This window comes from Girardinichthys multiradiatus, chromosome 9 (genome assembly GCF_021462225.1).
Source record: "Girardinichthys multiradiatus isolate DD_20200921_A chromosome 9, DD_fGirMul_XY1, whole genome shotgun sequence".
Taxonomy (NCBI): Eukaryota; Metazoa; Chordata; class Actinopteri; order Cyprinodontiformes; family Goodeidae; genus Girardinichthys; species Girardinichthys multiradiatus.
The window spans coordinates 20,113,117-20,128,036 of NC_061802.1; the positions used below are offsets into that span (position 1 = coordinate 20,113,117).

Here is a 14,920-nt window from a genome sequence, read left to right on the forward strand (position 1 = left end):
AGGTTAGTCATAATAGACTGACCTGAGACTTAAAGTGTAAACTTTGTGTATCATTTACCTGGCGGAGTGCCCGTTGTGTTCCTCCTGGGAATATTCTTTCTTAGCTTGATCTTCATTTGTCCCGTCTGAATCCTGGTAGAAACGTGCACTGTCTGAGTCTGAATGACAGAGCAAAGTAAGAGCTTCATGAAACTACGTCTGGGATTGAGTTAAACTTCTTTATTTTTATTTTGAGACGTTTTGGAATAGTTTTTTTCCCTCATGAAAGAAAAAGAAGTCCATAAGGCCTTTGGTGTTGGTCTTGCTGATATACAGGTCCTTCTCAAAATATTAGCATATTGTGATAAAGTTCATTATTTTCCATAATGTCATGATGAAAATTTAACATTCATATATTTTAGATTCATTGAACACTAACTGAAATATTTCAGGTCTTTTATTGTCTTAATATGGATGATTTTGGCATACAGCTCATGAAAACCCAAAATTCCTATCTCACAAAATTAGCATATTTCATCCGACCAATAAAAGAAAAGTGTTTTTAATACAAAAATCGTCAACCTTCAAATAATCATGTACAGTTATGCACTCAATACTTGGTCGGGAATCCTTTGGCAGAAATGACTGCTTCAATGCGGCGTGGCATGGAGGCAATCAGCCTGTGGCACTGCTGAGGTCTTATGGAGGCCCAGGATGCTTCGATAGCGGCCTTTAGCTCATCCAGCGTGTTGGGTCTTGAGTCTCTCAACGTTCTCTTCACAATATCCCACAGATTCTCTATGGGGTTCAGATCAGGAGAGTTGGCAGGCCAATTGAGCACAGTGATACCATGGTCAGTAAACCATTTACCAGTGGTTTTGGCACTGTGAGCAGGTGTCAGGTCGTGCTGAAAAGTGAAATCTTCATCTCCATAAAGGTTTTCAGCAGATGGAAGCATGAAGTGCTCCAAAATCTCCTGATAGCTAGCTGCATTGACCCTGCCCTTGATAAAACACAGTGGACCAACACCAGCAGCTGGCACAGCACCCCAGACCATCACTGACTGTGGGTACTTGACACTGGACTTCTGGCATTTTGGCATTTCCTTCTCCCCAGTCTTCCTCCAGACTCTGGCACCTTGATTTCCGAATGACATGCAGAATTTGCTTTCATCCGAAAAAAGTACTTTGGACCACTGAGCAACAGTCCAGTGCTGCTTCTCTGTAACCAAGGTCAGGCGCTTCTGCCGCTGTTTCTGGTTCAAAAGTGGCTTGACCTGGGGAATGCGGCACCTGTAGCCCATTTCCTGCACACGCCTGTGCACGGTGGCTCTGGATGTTTCTACTCCAGACTCAGTCCACAGCTTCCGCTGGTCCCCCAAGGTCTGGAATCGGCCCTTCTCCACAATCTTCCTCAGGGTCCGGTCACCTCTTCTCGTTGTGCAGCGTTTTCTGCCACACTTTTTCCTTCCCACAGACTTCCCACTGAGGTGCCTTGATACAGCACTCTGGGAACAGCCTATTCGTTCAGAAATTTCTTTCTGTGTCTTACCCTCTTGCTTGAGGGTGTCAATAGTGGCCTTCTGGACAGCAGTCAGGTCGGCAGTCTTACCCATGATTGGGGTTTTGAGTGATGAACCAGGCTGGGAGTATTAAAGGCCTCAGGAATCTTTTGCAGGTGTTTAGAGTTAACTCGTTGATTCAGATGATTAGGTTCATAGCTCATTTAGAGACCCTTTTAATGATATGCTAATTTTGTGAGATAGGAATTTTGGGTTTTCATGAGCTGTATGCCAAAATCATCCATATTAAGACAATAAAAGACCTGAAATATTTCAGTTAGTGTGCAATGAATCTAAAATATATGAATGTTAAATTTTCATCATGACATTATGGAAAATAATGAACTTTATCACAATATGCTAATATTTTGAGAAGGACCAGTATGTGCCCCTCGAGTTTTTTGCTGCAACTTCCTTGACTGGAAGTGCCTCATGCTCCCTAAAGACCATGGGCATCACTTCAAATAAACCTAATATGCAGCAAAGATAAGTTGGTGGAAGGGGAATCAGATCTTCCCTAAAAATACAGAAGGCTTATTCTTTGAGTGACTCCAAACATGTGATAAACACATGCCACAAAATGTACACTTAGGTAAGGGTTATTTCACTATTCCATGGATTTGAAATGCCATTCTAATTATTCAATAATTAGTGAACCATAGTTTGAAAGAGAAAGAGATTACACACCGATGCTGTGGCGCAGACAGTCAGCATTGCTGGACGGGCTACCGGAACGTGTAGGAGGTCGAGAGTTGTATCGGGAAGGGATCAGGCTTTCTTCCTCACTCTTCTGTCTGTTCAGGGGGTATTCCGTGTTCCTGCTACTCTCACAACACAGACTGCTGGGTCCATTTTCACTAGGGATAACACAATCCCATAAAAAATTACATATATTCTACATTGTGTGAAAACGTGTGGCATCTATAGCGACACAAATGTATATTTTGTAAACCTAAACCTCAACTTTGTTATTGCTGAAAGGTTTTCTTTTCAGTTTTTAATTTAAACAATGAGTTTACATTTATTTATTGTATAATGCTGAAATAAATAGAGAAAATATTTTAATACCATGTTTCCATGGCTATGTTGGTGTCTGCTTTCAGTGCCCCCTGGCTACTCATGGTGTCTCATTCAAATGCAATTCAGGCTTTACAAAATGTAACTGCTTTGACCTAGTGCACAAGTTCAGTCTCCAGTAGAAACGTTATTACTTGTGGAGTTGAACAAAAGATGCAACGCAATCACTGACAAAATGCCCAACTGATATGATTAATATATCTTTAGTAAATGGAAATGTCAGGTTTAGCCTAAACCGGCTCAGTTGTGGTTGAGGTGCAAAAACACCCTCCATTTCTGCTACCTGTATGACCACTTCTCTTTTCCGATGGTTATAATCAGTCTGACAGAGAGAGGTATCCCAATCCTTGTGGTTTTTAGTATAACAATGACCATCAGTGGGACCCTTTGTGGGGTGCCTTGAGACGACATTGTTGTAAATAAGCACCGTTTAACTAAATCATCTGAACTGAAACTATCTGTGTAGTTATGCTGCTATAGGCTTAGGCTGCTGGAGGACATAACGACCACTTTCACCCTCTTTGCTACATTCTCACACTACTCTCCAATTTTGCATTATTTGCTCTTATTTCAGCTTTTAACTTGATGTTCTCTCTTTTCTCTTCCTAGAAGCTACACCTGGCCTGGCTCTGTGTCTACCTGTGACACTTTTCTGGAGAGGGGAATCGTCCGAGCTTCTGCTGGCAACAACTTAATGCTCACCCTCTATCGATGATCCACATAGCCCTGTCTTTTAGTGTTTAACCCTTTCTCTCTCCTAGACATGGCGATTGACTGAGCTTAACTGTAACTAATTATATGTGCTCTCTTTCAGACTCTAACCTTGAAAACTGGCTCAGAGTTTATCTGTTCTTTCTTTCTAGGTGAAACAACTAAAGGAGCTACATCCATTAACATTTACTTTTCCTTCCCATAGAAACTTCTGGATCAGTGCTTCTTTGTTCTCTTTGTGTCTCTGCTCTGTTCTCTCAAACCCCAGTTAGTCGTGGCAGATGGCCGCTCACACTGAGCCTGGTTCTGCTGGAGGTTTCTTCCTGTTAAAAGGGAGTTTTTCCTCTCCACTGTCGCTACATGCATGCTCAGTATGAGGGATTGCTGCAAAGTCAACGCCAGTGACTGTCCACTGTCTCCACATGCTCATCCAGGAGGAGGGAATGCTGCAAGTCACTGACTGGATGCAATCTGCTGGGTTTCCTTAGATAGAAAAACTTTTTATCCAATTTGAATAAAAAGCTAACTCCGACTGCACTGTTCAATTGTTAGGATTAATTGGAATGTATGTACCTGACTGTTGTGAAGTGCCTTGAGACAACATGTGTTGTGAATTGGCGCTATATAAATAAAACTGAATTGAATTGAATTACTGATTGTAAACTGACTGGGTTCTGTAAAAAAAAAAAGGCCCAGAAGTCAGGTAACTTCACCAAATTATACACTTAAAATAACATTTGAAACCACATAAAAATTATTAGTGCTGTTTCGTTTAAACAAAAACTTTAAAAAAAAGACAATAAACTTATGAAGAATGGACTTCATGACATTGAACACTGAATTTACCCTGTGCTTGCGTTTCGATGAGAGCTAGGGGTGACAGGCCGTTGTAAGGGCTCATCAATGTTTGGGTGTGGAAGAGGTGTTGACTTCCTCTTCACCTTCATCATGTTTGTCATGATCTACAGCATAAAAACAGAAAGTAAATAAGGGCCATGTGCAAAACACTTTACCTTAGTTTTACATCTTTATTAATTTGAGGACTAAAGGCATGTTTTCATTGTTCTGCTTATGTAATATTGTTTGCTGCTGACACTGAGAGTGATGCCCGACTCGCTCATTCTGAGTACCTTTCTGGGCCTTGTTTCAGAAAGCAGGGTTAGTGAGAACTCAGAGTAAGTTCTGGGGTAAGTATGTGCGGTTTCAGAAAGCCAGGTAGCCGTTACCCTGAGTCAAGTTACCCCTACAACTAACCCTTCTCGGTAGCAGGACATATTGAACCAACCCTGGGTTTGGTTTACGTTTTCGCTTACACCTGACACAAGGAAGATGTCAGAAATGGTGCGACCTTTTCTGGAGTAGCCTGGAGACGTTTGAGCGCAACAACTTCCCAGAAATCTTCGTCAGGAGATGGGGATTAAACCCCGATTAGATGTCTTATCATTTTCTGGATGAATATATTTTTGAGCGTTATTATTTTTCGCCACAGTCAATAATTTATCTCAATAATATTCTTAGTTCTGGTTTTTTTTGTATAACATAGGTGACACACTGTTAGTGTATGGCAGAGGTGCCCATGATATCAACCACAAACATTCAGTGGAGTCAGATTTTCCTCCTTAGCAGAGTGGTTCGTGTCCTAACCAGTCACGCAGGACACCGAGGTGTGATCCCCGACGGAGGTTGCACTGAAACTTTATTTTATTTTATTTTATTTAGTTTTATTTTATTTTATTATCATCAGACACAAATAGCTTAGGTTAGTTACATTGTATTTTAAACAGGAGCCCCTTGGATATTTAGAAGTAGCTAAGTAATAAAAGAAGAATGTCACAGAACTACAGGTATCAATGAAAGCAGTAATTTAATCTGTATCACATTTTGAGACTTCAAGCATTACAGGTCCTTCTCAAAATATTAGCATATTGTGATAAAGTTCATTATTTTCCATAATGTCATGATGAAAATTTAACATTCATATATTTTAGATTCATTGCACACTAACTGAAATATTTCCGGTCTTTTATTGTCTTAATACAGATGATTTTGGCATACAGCTCATGAAAACCCAAAATTCCTATCTCACAAAATTAGCATATTTCATCCGACCAATAAAAGAAAAGTGTTTTTAATACAAAAAACGTCAACTTTCAAATAATCATGTACAGTTATGCACTCAATACTTTGTTGGGAATCCTTTGGCAGAAATGACTGCTTCAATGCGGCATAGCATGGAGGCAATCAGCCTGTGGCACTGCTGAGGTCTTATGGAGGCCCAGGATGCTTCGATAGCGGCCTTTAGCTCATCCAGAGTGTTGGGTCTTGAGTCTCTCAACGTTCTCTTCACAATATCCCACAAATTCTCTATGGGGTTCAGGTCAGGAGAGTTGGCAGGCCAATTGAGCACAGTGATACCATAGTCAGTAAACCATTTACCAGTGGTTTTGGCACTGTGAGCAGGTGCCAGGTCGTGCTGAAAAATGAAATCTTCATCTCCATAAAGCTTTTCAGCAGATGGAAGCATGAAGTGCTCCAAAATCTCCTGATAGCTAGCTGCATTGACCCTGCCCTTCATAAAACACAGTGGACCAACACCAGCAGCTGACACGGCACCCCAGACCATCACTGACTGTGGGTACTTGACACTGGACTTCTGGCATTTTGGCATTTCCTTCTCCCCAGTCTTCCTCCAGACTCTGGCACCTTGATTTCCGAATGACATGCAGAATTTACTTTCATCCGAAAAAAGTACTTTGGACCACTGAGCAACAGTCCAGTGCTGCTTCTCTGTAGCCCAGGTCTGGGGAATGCGGCACCTGTAGCCCATTTCCTGCACACGCCTGTGCACGGTGGCTCTGGATGTTTCTACTCCAGACTCAGTCCACTGCTTCCGCAGGTCCCCCAAGGTCTGGAATCGGCCCTTCTCCACAATCTTCCTCAGGGTCCGGTCACCTCTTCTCGTTGTGCAGCGTTTTCTGCCACACTTTTTCCTTCCCACAGACTTCCCACTGAGGTGCCTTGATACAGCACTCTGGGAACAGCCTATTCGTTCAGAAATGTATTTCTGTGTCTTACCCTCTTGCTTGAGGGTGTCAATAGTGGCCTTCTGGACAGCAGTCAGGTCGGCAGTCTTACCCATGATTGGGGTTTTGAGTGATGAACCAGGCTGGGAGTTTTAAAGGTCCCAGGAATCTTTTGCAGGTGTTTAGAGTTAACTCGTTGATTCAGATGATTAGGTTCATAGCTCGTTTAGAGACCCTTTTAATGATATGCTAATTTTGTGAGATAGGAATTTTAGGTTTTCATGAGCTGTATGCCAAAATCATCCGTATTAAGACAATAAAAGACCTGAAATATTTCAGTTAGTGTGCAATGAATCTAAAATATATGAATGTTAAATTTTCATCATGACATTATGGAAAATAATGAACTTTATCACAATATGCTAATATTTTGAGAAGGACCTGTATATATTCATACATTTCTGGGTTTCAGGTGTATTTCAATCTGTGTTTTCTGCAGTTGCACTTTTAGGCCTTCCTTTCTGACTCCACATGTTTCTATGTTTTTTTTTTTGTAAGTACATCTTGTGCAGCTGTTTCACAGGGAGCTTTAGGTACAGAAAATATCTAAATTTCATTTGTGTGTCTACTCTATTTTCATATTGACATGAGTCAACCTTTAAGTGGTAAATGGACTGAATTTTATATAGTGCCTTTCCAGTCATACAAACCGCTTTACACTAGAGCCACATTCACCCAATCGCACTCACTAACGCTCACACATTCATACACCGATACGCAGATCGGTAGGCAACTTGAGGTTAAGTGCTTTGCCCAGGGGCACATTGACATACAGCAGGAGGAAGCTGGAATTGAACCCACAACCTTCCGATTGCAAGACAACTACTCTTCCTACTGAGCCACATCATTAATTGCATATGTTGAATATAGCCAGTTAATGCTGTGTAATTCAGCTGGTAAAGGTTAAACAGAACAACTTGACCTTACCTGATTTAACAAAAATTTTATATTTCATATTGATTTGCTACAACGTCCTTTTTGTGCCAGCTGGGTTGCACCTAGACACACATTTATTGCACACAAACACTTTATTATTTTTTTAATTCTCTGTCTTTTTTAATTCTCTGTCTCTTAACTTAAAGAGACATTTACTGGCATAAATGAGGCATAAATGAGGCATAAATGAGGACAATGGCTGGCCATCTGAAATGGCCATAAAAATATGTATATCGACGTCCAGTTAAGAGTTGTGGCTACTGATGTTATTTACTAGTGTTAACACCTGTTAATTCTCTGTCTCTTAACTTAAATTCTTTTAACTTTCACTGTTGTTGCAGCAGCAACATTATTGCTTGTCCTCTTAAATATGTGCTCATGTTCTTCATATGTCGTCATTAATATTTCAAATTCCATCGGTGTATATACGCACTTCAAGGCTTCTTATTTCCTTCTATTGCCATGGTGAATCGTGTTATCTGCCTTCCATTGATGAGAGCTTCTTATTTACCCGTGCTTAACTCCAGGCGACTTTGACTCAGAGTTGAGAATCCCAAGCGTTACCCCATGTTCTGAAACCGAAAACCCTGGGTATGACAGTGCGGAGTAGGTCAACTCAGGGTTTGTGCTTTCTACTCGGAGCTTGTTAACCCAGCTTCCTGTAACGGGGCCCAGGAGTGTTACCACGCAGATTTGTTTTCAGCAACAGCAACAAAAAAACCTAACTTTTTCATCCTGTAACTTTAAGTTAATCCAAAAGGTGTAAATGTAACAAGCTTGAGATAAATTTCACAGAAACCAACTACGACATTACATTTACTTCCATTTGTATCAGAAGAAGGATGAACTGGATCTATGACCAGGATTAGAACAGGATGTTCTCCAGTCTTCTGATACATTTCCAGTTGTTACAGTATGAAACAAAACTGAATTACTTACAGATTTCTAGGAAAAATGTAACATTAGCAGGTGTTTAATAAATGAAGTTGATGTGATGTTCCCCAAAAGAAGATGCAGCCGCTGTAGTTTGCCTCTTTTTGAAGTGGAAACACGCCTTTAGTATCATTGCAGATGTACTTTAAGACACAGAATCTATGTCCTGTACAATTTGTGCCAGAAAAACTGTTTCTATTATTAGGAACACTGTGTTCAGAAAGATGTTCAAATGTAGGAATTAAAGACTATTCATTTGAATAAGGATGTTGACCAAGAGGGATCTATGGGCTAAAAACAAAAACAAACATGTTATGCCATGTAATAAGTAACCTGCCAACAGGTTGAGCTAATGGTTCATTAAAAATGTTCAGGCTTAAAATGTCAATTAAATGATCTGAAAAAACACATTTACTCTGAACACATCTTCAGAATAAAGGACAAAGACCTTCCTCGCTCCTAAGAATTTCTTTGAAAAGAATCCTTTTTACTGCTTCAACGATGTGCCAATATAGTTAGAAAAGTTGTTTAGGCTAAACCTGGACAGGACACACGAGTCAAAAAAGTTAAAATCAGTCAGTCATTTTCTACCGCTTATTCCATAGAGGGTCACGGGTGCCTATCTCCAGCAGTCTATGGGCGAGAGGTGGGGTACACCCTGGACAGGTCGCCAGTCCATCGCAGGGCAACACACAAACAAACATGCACACACTGATTCATACACCTAAGGGCAATTTAGAGTTACCAATTAACCTAACAGGCATGTCTTTGGGAGGAAGCCGGAGTACCCGGTGAGAACCCACGCATGCATGGGGAGAACATGCAAACTCCATGCAGAAAGACCCCCGGCCGGGAATCGAACCCAGGACCTTCTTGCTGCAAGGCAACAGTGCTACCAACTGCGCCACCGAGCAGCCCATAAGTCAAAATCATTACTGGCATAAATGAGGACAATGGCTGGCCATCTGAAATGGCCATAAAAATATGTATATCGACGTCCAGTTAAGAGTTGTGGCTACTGATGTTATTTACTAGTGTTAACACCTGTTAACAGCAGTGTTACTGGGGCGATGTCGCTGGGGTTTGTAGGGGTTCGTCCTCTAACCGGCAGGTTGCCGGTTCGAACCCCCACTCTGTCTGCCTCAGTCGATTGTCCTTAGGCAAGACACTTCACTCGCCTTGCCTGCTGATGGTAGCCAGAAGGCACGGTGGTGCAGATTGTATGGCAGCCTCACGTCTGTCAGTCTGCCCCAGGGCAGGTGTGGCTACAATGTAGCGCACCACTGTCAGTGTGTGAATGTGTGCATGAATGCGTGGATGACTGATTAAAGTGTAAAGCGCTTTGGGGTATTTGGGGACTTGTGCTATACAAGTGCAGGCCATTTATCATAATTTACAACATGGTTGAGGAAGGACATTTCTGTTAAAGAAAACAAAGTTCAAATAAAATGTTGAAATTTGGATCTCCCTATATGATTAAAGAAATGTAGATGCTTATATATGTAGTTTTTCTTGTTTATTAAAGAGCTTGGAAGCATAGAGTGGCTCAGACAAACAGCCGAATGTCCCAGTAGCACACAGATGATGGTGGTGATGTATCTTAAACTGCCCTGAGGTGGGCAGCAATATAATGAATAAACTCCAACACTAAATGCTGTGCATTAGACATAGGCTGACACAAAGCTATAGGAAAAAAGTAGCATATTTAGCTTAAAATTAGTGTGCACCATTTTCCTACCCCAAGATACTCAGTGGTCAGCAGAGTCTCCCCAGACAGCTCTCTTTGCTGTGGTTGAAGAACCTCCTCTTTATCAAGTTCTATTTCCATTAAATCCTCCTGTAACAATTTATAACGAATCAGACATCACAGTAACTGTAGTTAAAAAAACAGTGTAATGTAATTAATATAAATCACTTATGCAATGTTCAGATGACAGTTTTCCCATTTAACACAACCATATAAGATTGTTCTTCTAAAAATTACTTTGTGACAATTCACAACTTATTACCCTGAACATGTCTATATGCTTAACACTAAGACAGTGCTAGAAACCACTCTATCTGTGGCGTACACCTGTGTATTGAGGTTGCACGACACATCCTAATGATCCTAACTGACATAAAACAGGAAAGGTTTAGTCTGAGTAAGTATCATACAGTGAAAAACAAAGGTTATGTATTCTGCCTTGTTGATTAGGTCTCTTAAAAAAAAAAAATACCCAAATATTTTACTCTCAATAAGAATTTTGCTTGGATAAATGAAGGATGCAATAAGTGAAAAAAAGGCCTTACGTCATTGTCGTCATCTTCTTCCTCATCATCTGATTCTGATCCCTCTTCATCACCTGGGTACCAAACAGCGCAATGATTAAAAATGTTCCTCTATTGCTACAACAATAAAAATAAACAAACTTAAATATATGTATTAATGTATGTATGTATGGATGTATGTGCATAATTTTATAATAAAGGTTAAAAAGTGTCAATATATAGGGATGACATTTACACAAGATAAAAGCCAATCAACACTGATCATGAAAAGCTGACTTTGTTCAGAACTGCTGGTATGTAAAGCAAAAGTGACTTCACTAACTAACCTGAGTTTAGCTGCTTAATGATGAACTCAATCTGTCTGTTGAGGTCCGGGTTTTCCTCTTTGTTGTAACAGCGAAGAATCTCCTCGATGCTCTGAACACAATTACAGCAGAGTCAAAGGGGAACAACACAGTTAATGGAAGCTTAAGATGCAGAAATTAGGAAAGAGAGCAAGTATGAACCAATATTTGGCTATGTTGTTACATCTGTGGCATTTCATAGCTGTATTTTAATGGTGCTAACAGGAATTGTAAGTGTGTCTGACGGTGCTGAAATGTGAGAAATATTAACCTATTAGTGTGGTCCAACTCTTACCCTGTAAAAATATTTTCTTATATTTTCATTTCCATACATTTTAAAGCCCAAATTTTGCACATACATTACAATTAACACACTGTTATTGTATGGCGATAAGGGAGCACTGTTTTCTCCAAACACATGATGGTGTTTCAGCTATCTTACCATCTCTTTTGCTTCCTGTCGCACGGAGGGAATACACAGGATACTGTAAAGAGCTCCATTCACATACGGCCGAATCTGAGGAAGGCACAGCGACACCAACAAACACAAAATCTTAGAGAGTCTTAGAGATCTTCAGGGAATTTCACTTGATGGCTAATGGAAATCTAGAAATATTTAACAGAAAATGAGGATAAAATTTTGTGTGGAATAAAATAAGAAATAAGTAGGAAACATTCAACAAGCTTCTACATCATGACTTCATTGAAGTTAGGTTTAGTTAGGCATGAATTCTGATGTACTAACAATTGGGTTCAACAAATCTACTGGTGGCAAGGACAACTGTATATATTTATTTATTAACACTATAAAGCAACAGATAATTAGTTGTGTGTGCTGCACATTAAAGTGCTGTGTGTGCAACGTACATGCACTGCGCATTGCCATCTATGTAAATGGGTTGACAGATGTGTAAATCACCTCACCTCATGGTTCTCATGTCCGAGGAGGTCAGTCAGAACTTTGAGCACATGCTTGGCGTTTTCTGCACATTTCCTTTTTCCTACAAACGGAGAGTCATCCAAATCACACAGATTCTTTTGAATCTTGCATCACAACTGTTTTTTTTTTGTACCTGTATGTAACAAAGACTTATTTGTTTTGTAGTAGTCTGAGGAGAAAACAAATCCATCAAGCATAATCACTTTCTTAATTCTTAATTAATTATGATTTTTGATGAAATTGTCTGACCAGGTTTAAATAAAAGTTGAAGACAGAAAATAATTTCGTGCCATAGTGAAGATGCACAATGCCGGATTACTGTTTAAAACTTTAGAGCTTATTAAGATTAACATCTAAACTGTGGCAACGAGACTAGAAGCAAGTATTGTTTCCTACGGTAAAACTACAAATATGTAGTTAAAATTACTTTATTCTCTTACCTTTGGTACGCAGACACAAGTTCATAAGCAGAGCTGCAGAATACTCCAGGATGTAGTCACTGAGGCAGTCCCAGTCCTGCAGCTCATCCACAAGCCAGCCAATAAGATCATCCGCGATCATGGCTGTCTGCTGGCTTCTCCTAACAGGAGCACCCATCCACAATTATTGATTCTTATCAACAGAGCCTAAATTCTATATTCAAGTAAAAAACACACTCCGTCTGAGATTTTCTACATTCTGGTTTAGACTGGCGTTATTGTTGTTCTGTTTTTCAGTGTTTTATTTAAATTATTAGCAGCTGGTATTAAAGATGCTTATGTGCTTATTTCAAATAAAGTTTATTTTGTGTTTTTTTCAGTGTTGGCCTCTAGTATTATGCTAATGATACATTTAAAGACAAAATAAGACAAAAGTCTAGTACTGTACTAATTTGTACAAGTAAAACATTATTTCCTTATAGAAGCAATGTAACATTAAGACTGTTGTAATAAATCTGCAGTTAACCAAAGGGGGGGGGTTGAAGCTAATCCATCAATGTTAAGCCCCTGATCCACCTCAGGATGCAGTCACAACCCCGCACCCGCTACAAACTGTAAGGGGAAATACGGATTACAGAAGAAATGTGAAATTGTGATATTAAACAAAACACGGACAGAGGACAGACATTGGATGATCCTCCATTGTCTGTCTAATCTGAAAGATGCATTTAGCAGATTCACAGACAGATAACATGTTGAGTACCACGCACAATTTAGCTTAAATTTAAAGCAGAGAATGGATTTAAATAGCCTGCATGAGGATGATGATGCATATCGTCTTGTGCATATTGTTCAGGTGATTTATGCGAGTTGTACACCATCCCCACTGATCGAGTTGTATGAGGGAAAGAACTGATCCATAATACGGGTTCGTGGTTACATCAAAACAGAACCTTTATTATGGTGTGACCTTCTAAAAGAAAACTGAACGTTTTACCTAAGACTGAGTTTCTGCAGGGCAACCAGAACATTTTCCCGTGTCAGGGAGTCCTTGTCCTCCTTCCTGAGTGTCTCTGTCAGAAGTTTCAGAAGAATGGGAATTTGGGAGAGGTAAATCCGGCCTGTGATCATGAATACAGCAGAGGATAAAAAGAAGAAGAACTTAAGTAATCTTCAATATTTTTAAGATTCTCCACAAAATATAAAAATACATATAGTTTATCTTAATTACAAGTAGTGGTTTTAAAATGGAAAAAATACTATTCAATTTAAACAACAAACTCTTTACACCCTCAGAAACAATACAAAATCCAGATAAACCGTATGTTTTTTATAAAACCTGAAAAGAGCCATGAGTCATAGTAATGATATATCTCTCAGCAGTCTGATTTGGCTGGATCAAATTTTTTACCACTCAATACAAGATGTTTCAGATGTTAAACCTTAAACGTTTCTCTATGACAGAGCCTGAAAACTTACTCCAGCCTTTCTTTGTCATTCACATTCTGCTGCAGAGTATCATTAGTGGCTTCAGTCCTGAGGTCTTCAATCAATCTAGGTTTCCATAAGTAAGCTTAACGAGGCTATGACTCATCTTACCAAGAAAAGAGCATGCAAAACCAAAGGAACGTACCCTCTGCAAGGGAAGCAAATGCATTGATGAGACGAGCCAAGTATTGACGGACAACCTCGTTTGCTGATTTCATCAAATGAAGCACGGTTCTCTAAGACAAAGGAAAATGACAGAGCAGTTTAAAAAGGCACAATAAGCTTCAAGTTAGATGTAAACTGGCTGATATTGAACTAGTTTTTTTTTTCTCTTAAATCAACAATTTCCAAACGATCTGCAAGATTTTTAAAACATTTGCATTTATCTATAGGTTCAAATGGTCAGTAAACGTTTGCATGAGTGCATCGGTATATGATCACCTTCCTGCAGTATTGTGCTTTTGTTTTGAGTTTGTTTGGCTTCAAGGTAAGCTTTTTAAGTAGGTTTAATCCTCACTATGTATAGAGGGAAACAACAGGACAGATGGTCTATGCCTCTTTTTACAGTGGTAGTATGGCAAACCTTCCAAATAAAAGCCTTATTCCGGTAGAAACAGTCTGAACACAGTCTGAACACTGGGTACATTGTGTGTTCAGATTGCAAGCTGTAACTCAATCCCTGCTGGATTTTATTTAACAAAAAATGCATGTGGGTGAGAGTCTGGTGAAGTTATTAAAAATATTACAACTACTAATGCAACCAATATTAACGGCAAGTTAAACTGATAACTGTGATGTTTTGTACACAACTGTGATACAAAATGTTCCTACTTTTACCTGTCTAATAGTGCAAGCGTGAATTTTACATGAGTGGAGTTGTTTTGTTTAGTTTTAAAATTACAAAAAATTGTTTTGCGTTAGACAAAACAGTTTGAGATGCAGTGCATTTCATGTCTAAAAATGGAAATATATTTCTTAAATGTCAATTGTGCTTAACACAAGTTGGCAAAATTGTGCAAAGTGATTAGAAAATAGCTAGAAATGATATGTGCACTAAGTTAAGACCTTTTATGTTTTTTATCTTTAAGAGATAGAGCAAGAGGGTCCTGGGTTTCGACTCCCAGGGTCTTTCTGCATGGAGTTTGCATGTTCTCCCCGTGCATGCGTGTGTTTTCTCC

General features: G+C 39.5%; 1 protein-coding gene across 6 annotated transcripts in view; it reads right to left on the reverse strand.

The window, feature by feature from the left end:
* LOC124874267 (lisH domain-containing protein ARMC9) overlaps window positions 1-14,920 on the reverse strand; it is a 38,817-nt gene that overhangs the window by 13,486 nt on the left and 10,411 nt on the right. For all 6 annotated transcript variants that reach the window (XM_047375549.1, XM_047375548.1, XM_047375552.1 and 3 more), the window contains 11 exons: window positions 13,888-13,978; window positions 13,252-13,375; window positions 12,276-12,415; window positions 11,820-11,896; window positions 11,338-11,412; window positions 10,878-10,968; window positions 10,573-10,625; window positions 10,019-10,117; window positions 4,175-4,290; window positions 2,228-2,397; window positions 59-158 (listed from right to left, as the gene is read on the reverse strand). In XM_047375549.1, the coding sequence (XP_047231505.1) occupies window positions 59-158; window positions 2,228-2,397; window positions 4,175-4,290; window positions 10,019-10,117; window positions 10,573-10,625; window positions 10,878-10,968; window positions 11,338-11,412; window positions 11,820-11,896; window positions 12,276-12,415; window positions 13,252-13,375; window positions 13,888-13,978 (1,136 nt within the window). The remainder of the gene's footprint in view (window positions 1-58; window positions 159-2,227; window positions 2,398-4,174; window positions 4,291-10,018; window positions 10,118-10,572; window positions 10,626-10,877; window positions 10,969-11,337; window positions 11,413-11,819; window positions 11,897-12,275; window positions 12,416-13,251; window positions 13,376-13,887; window positions 13,979-14,920) is intronic.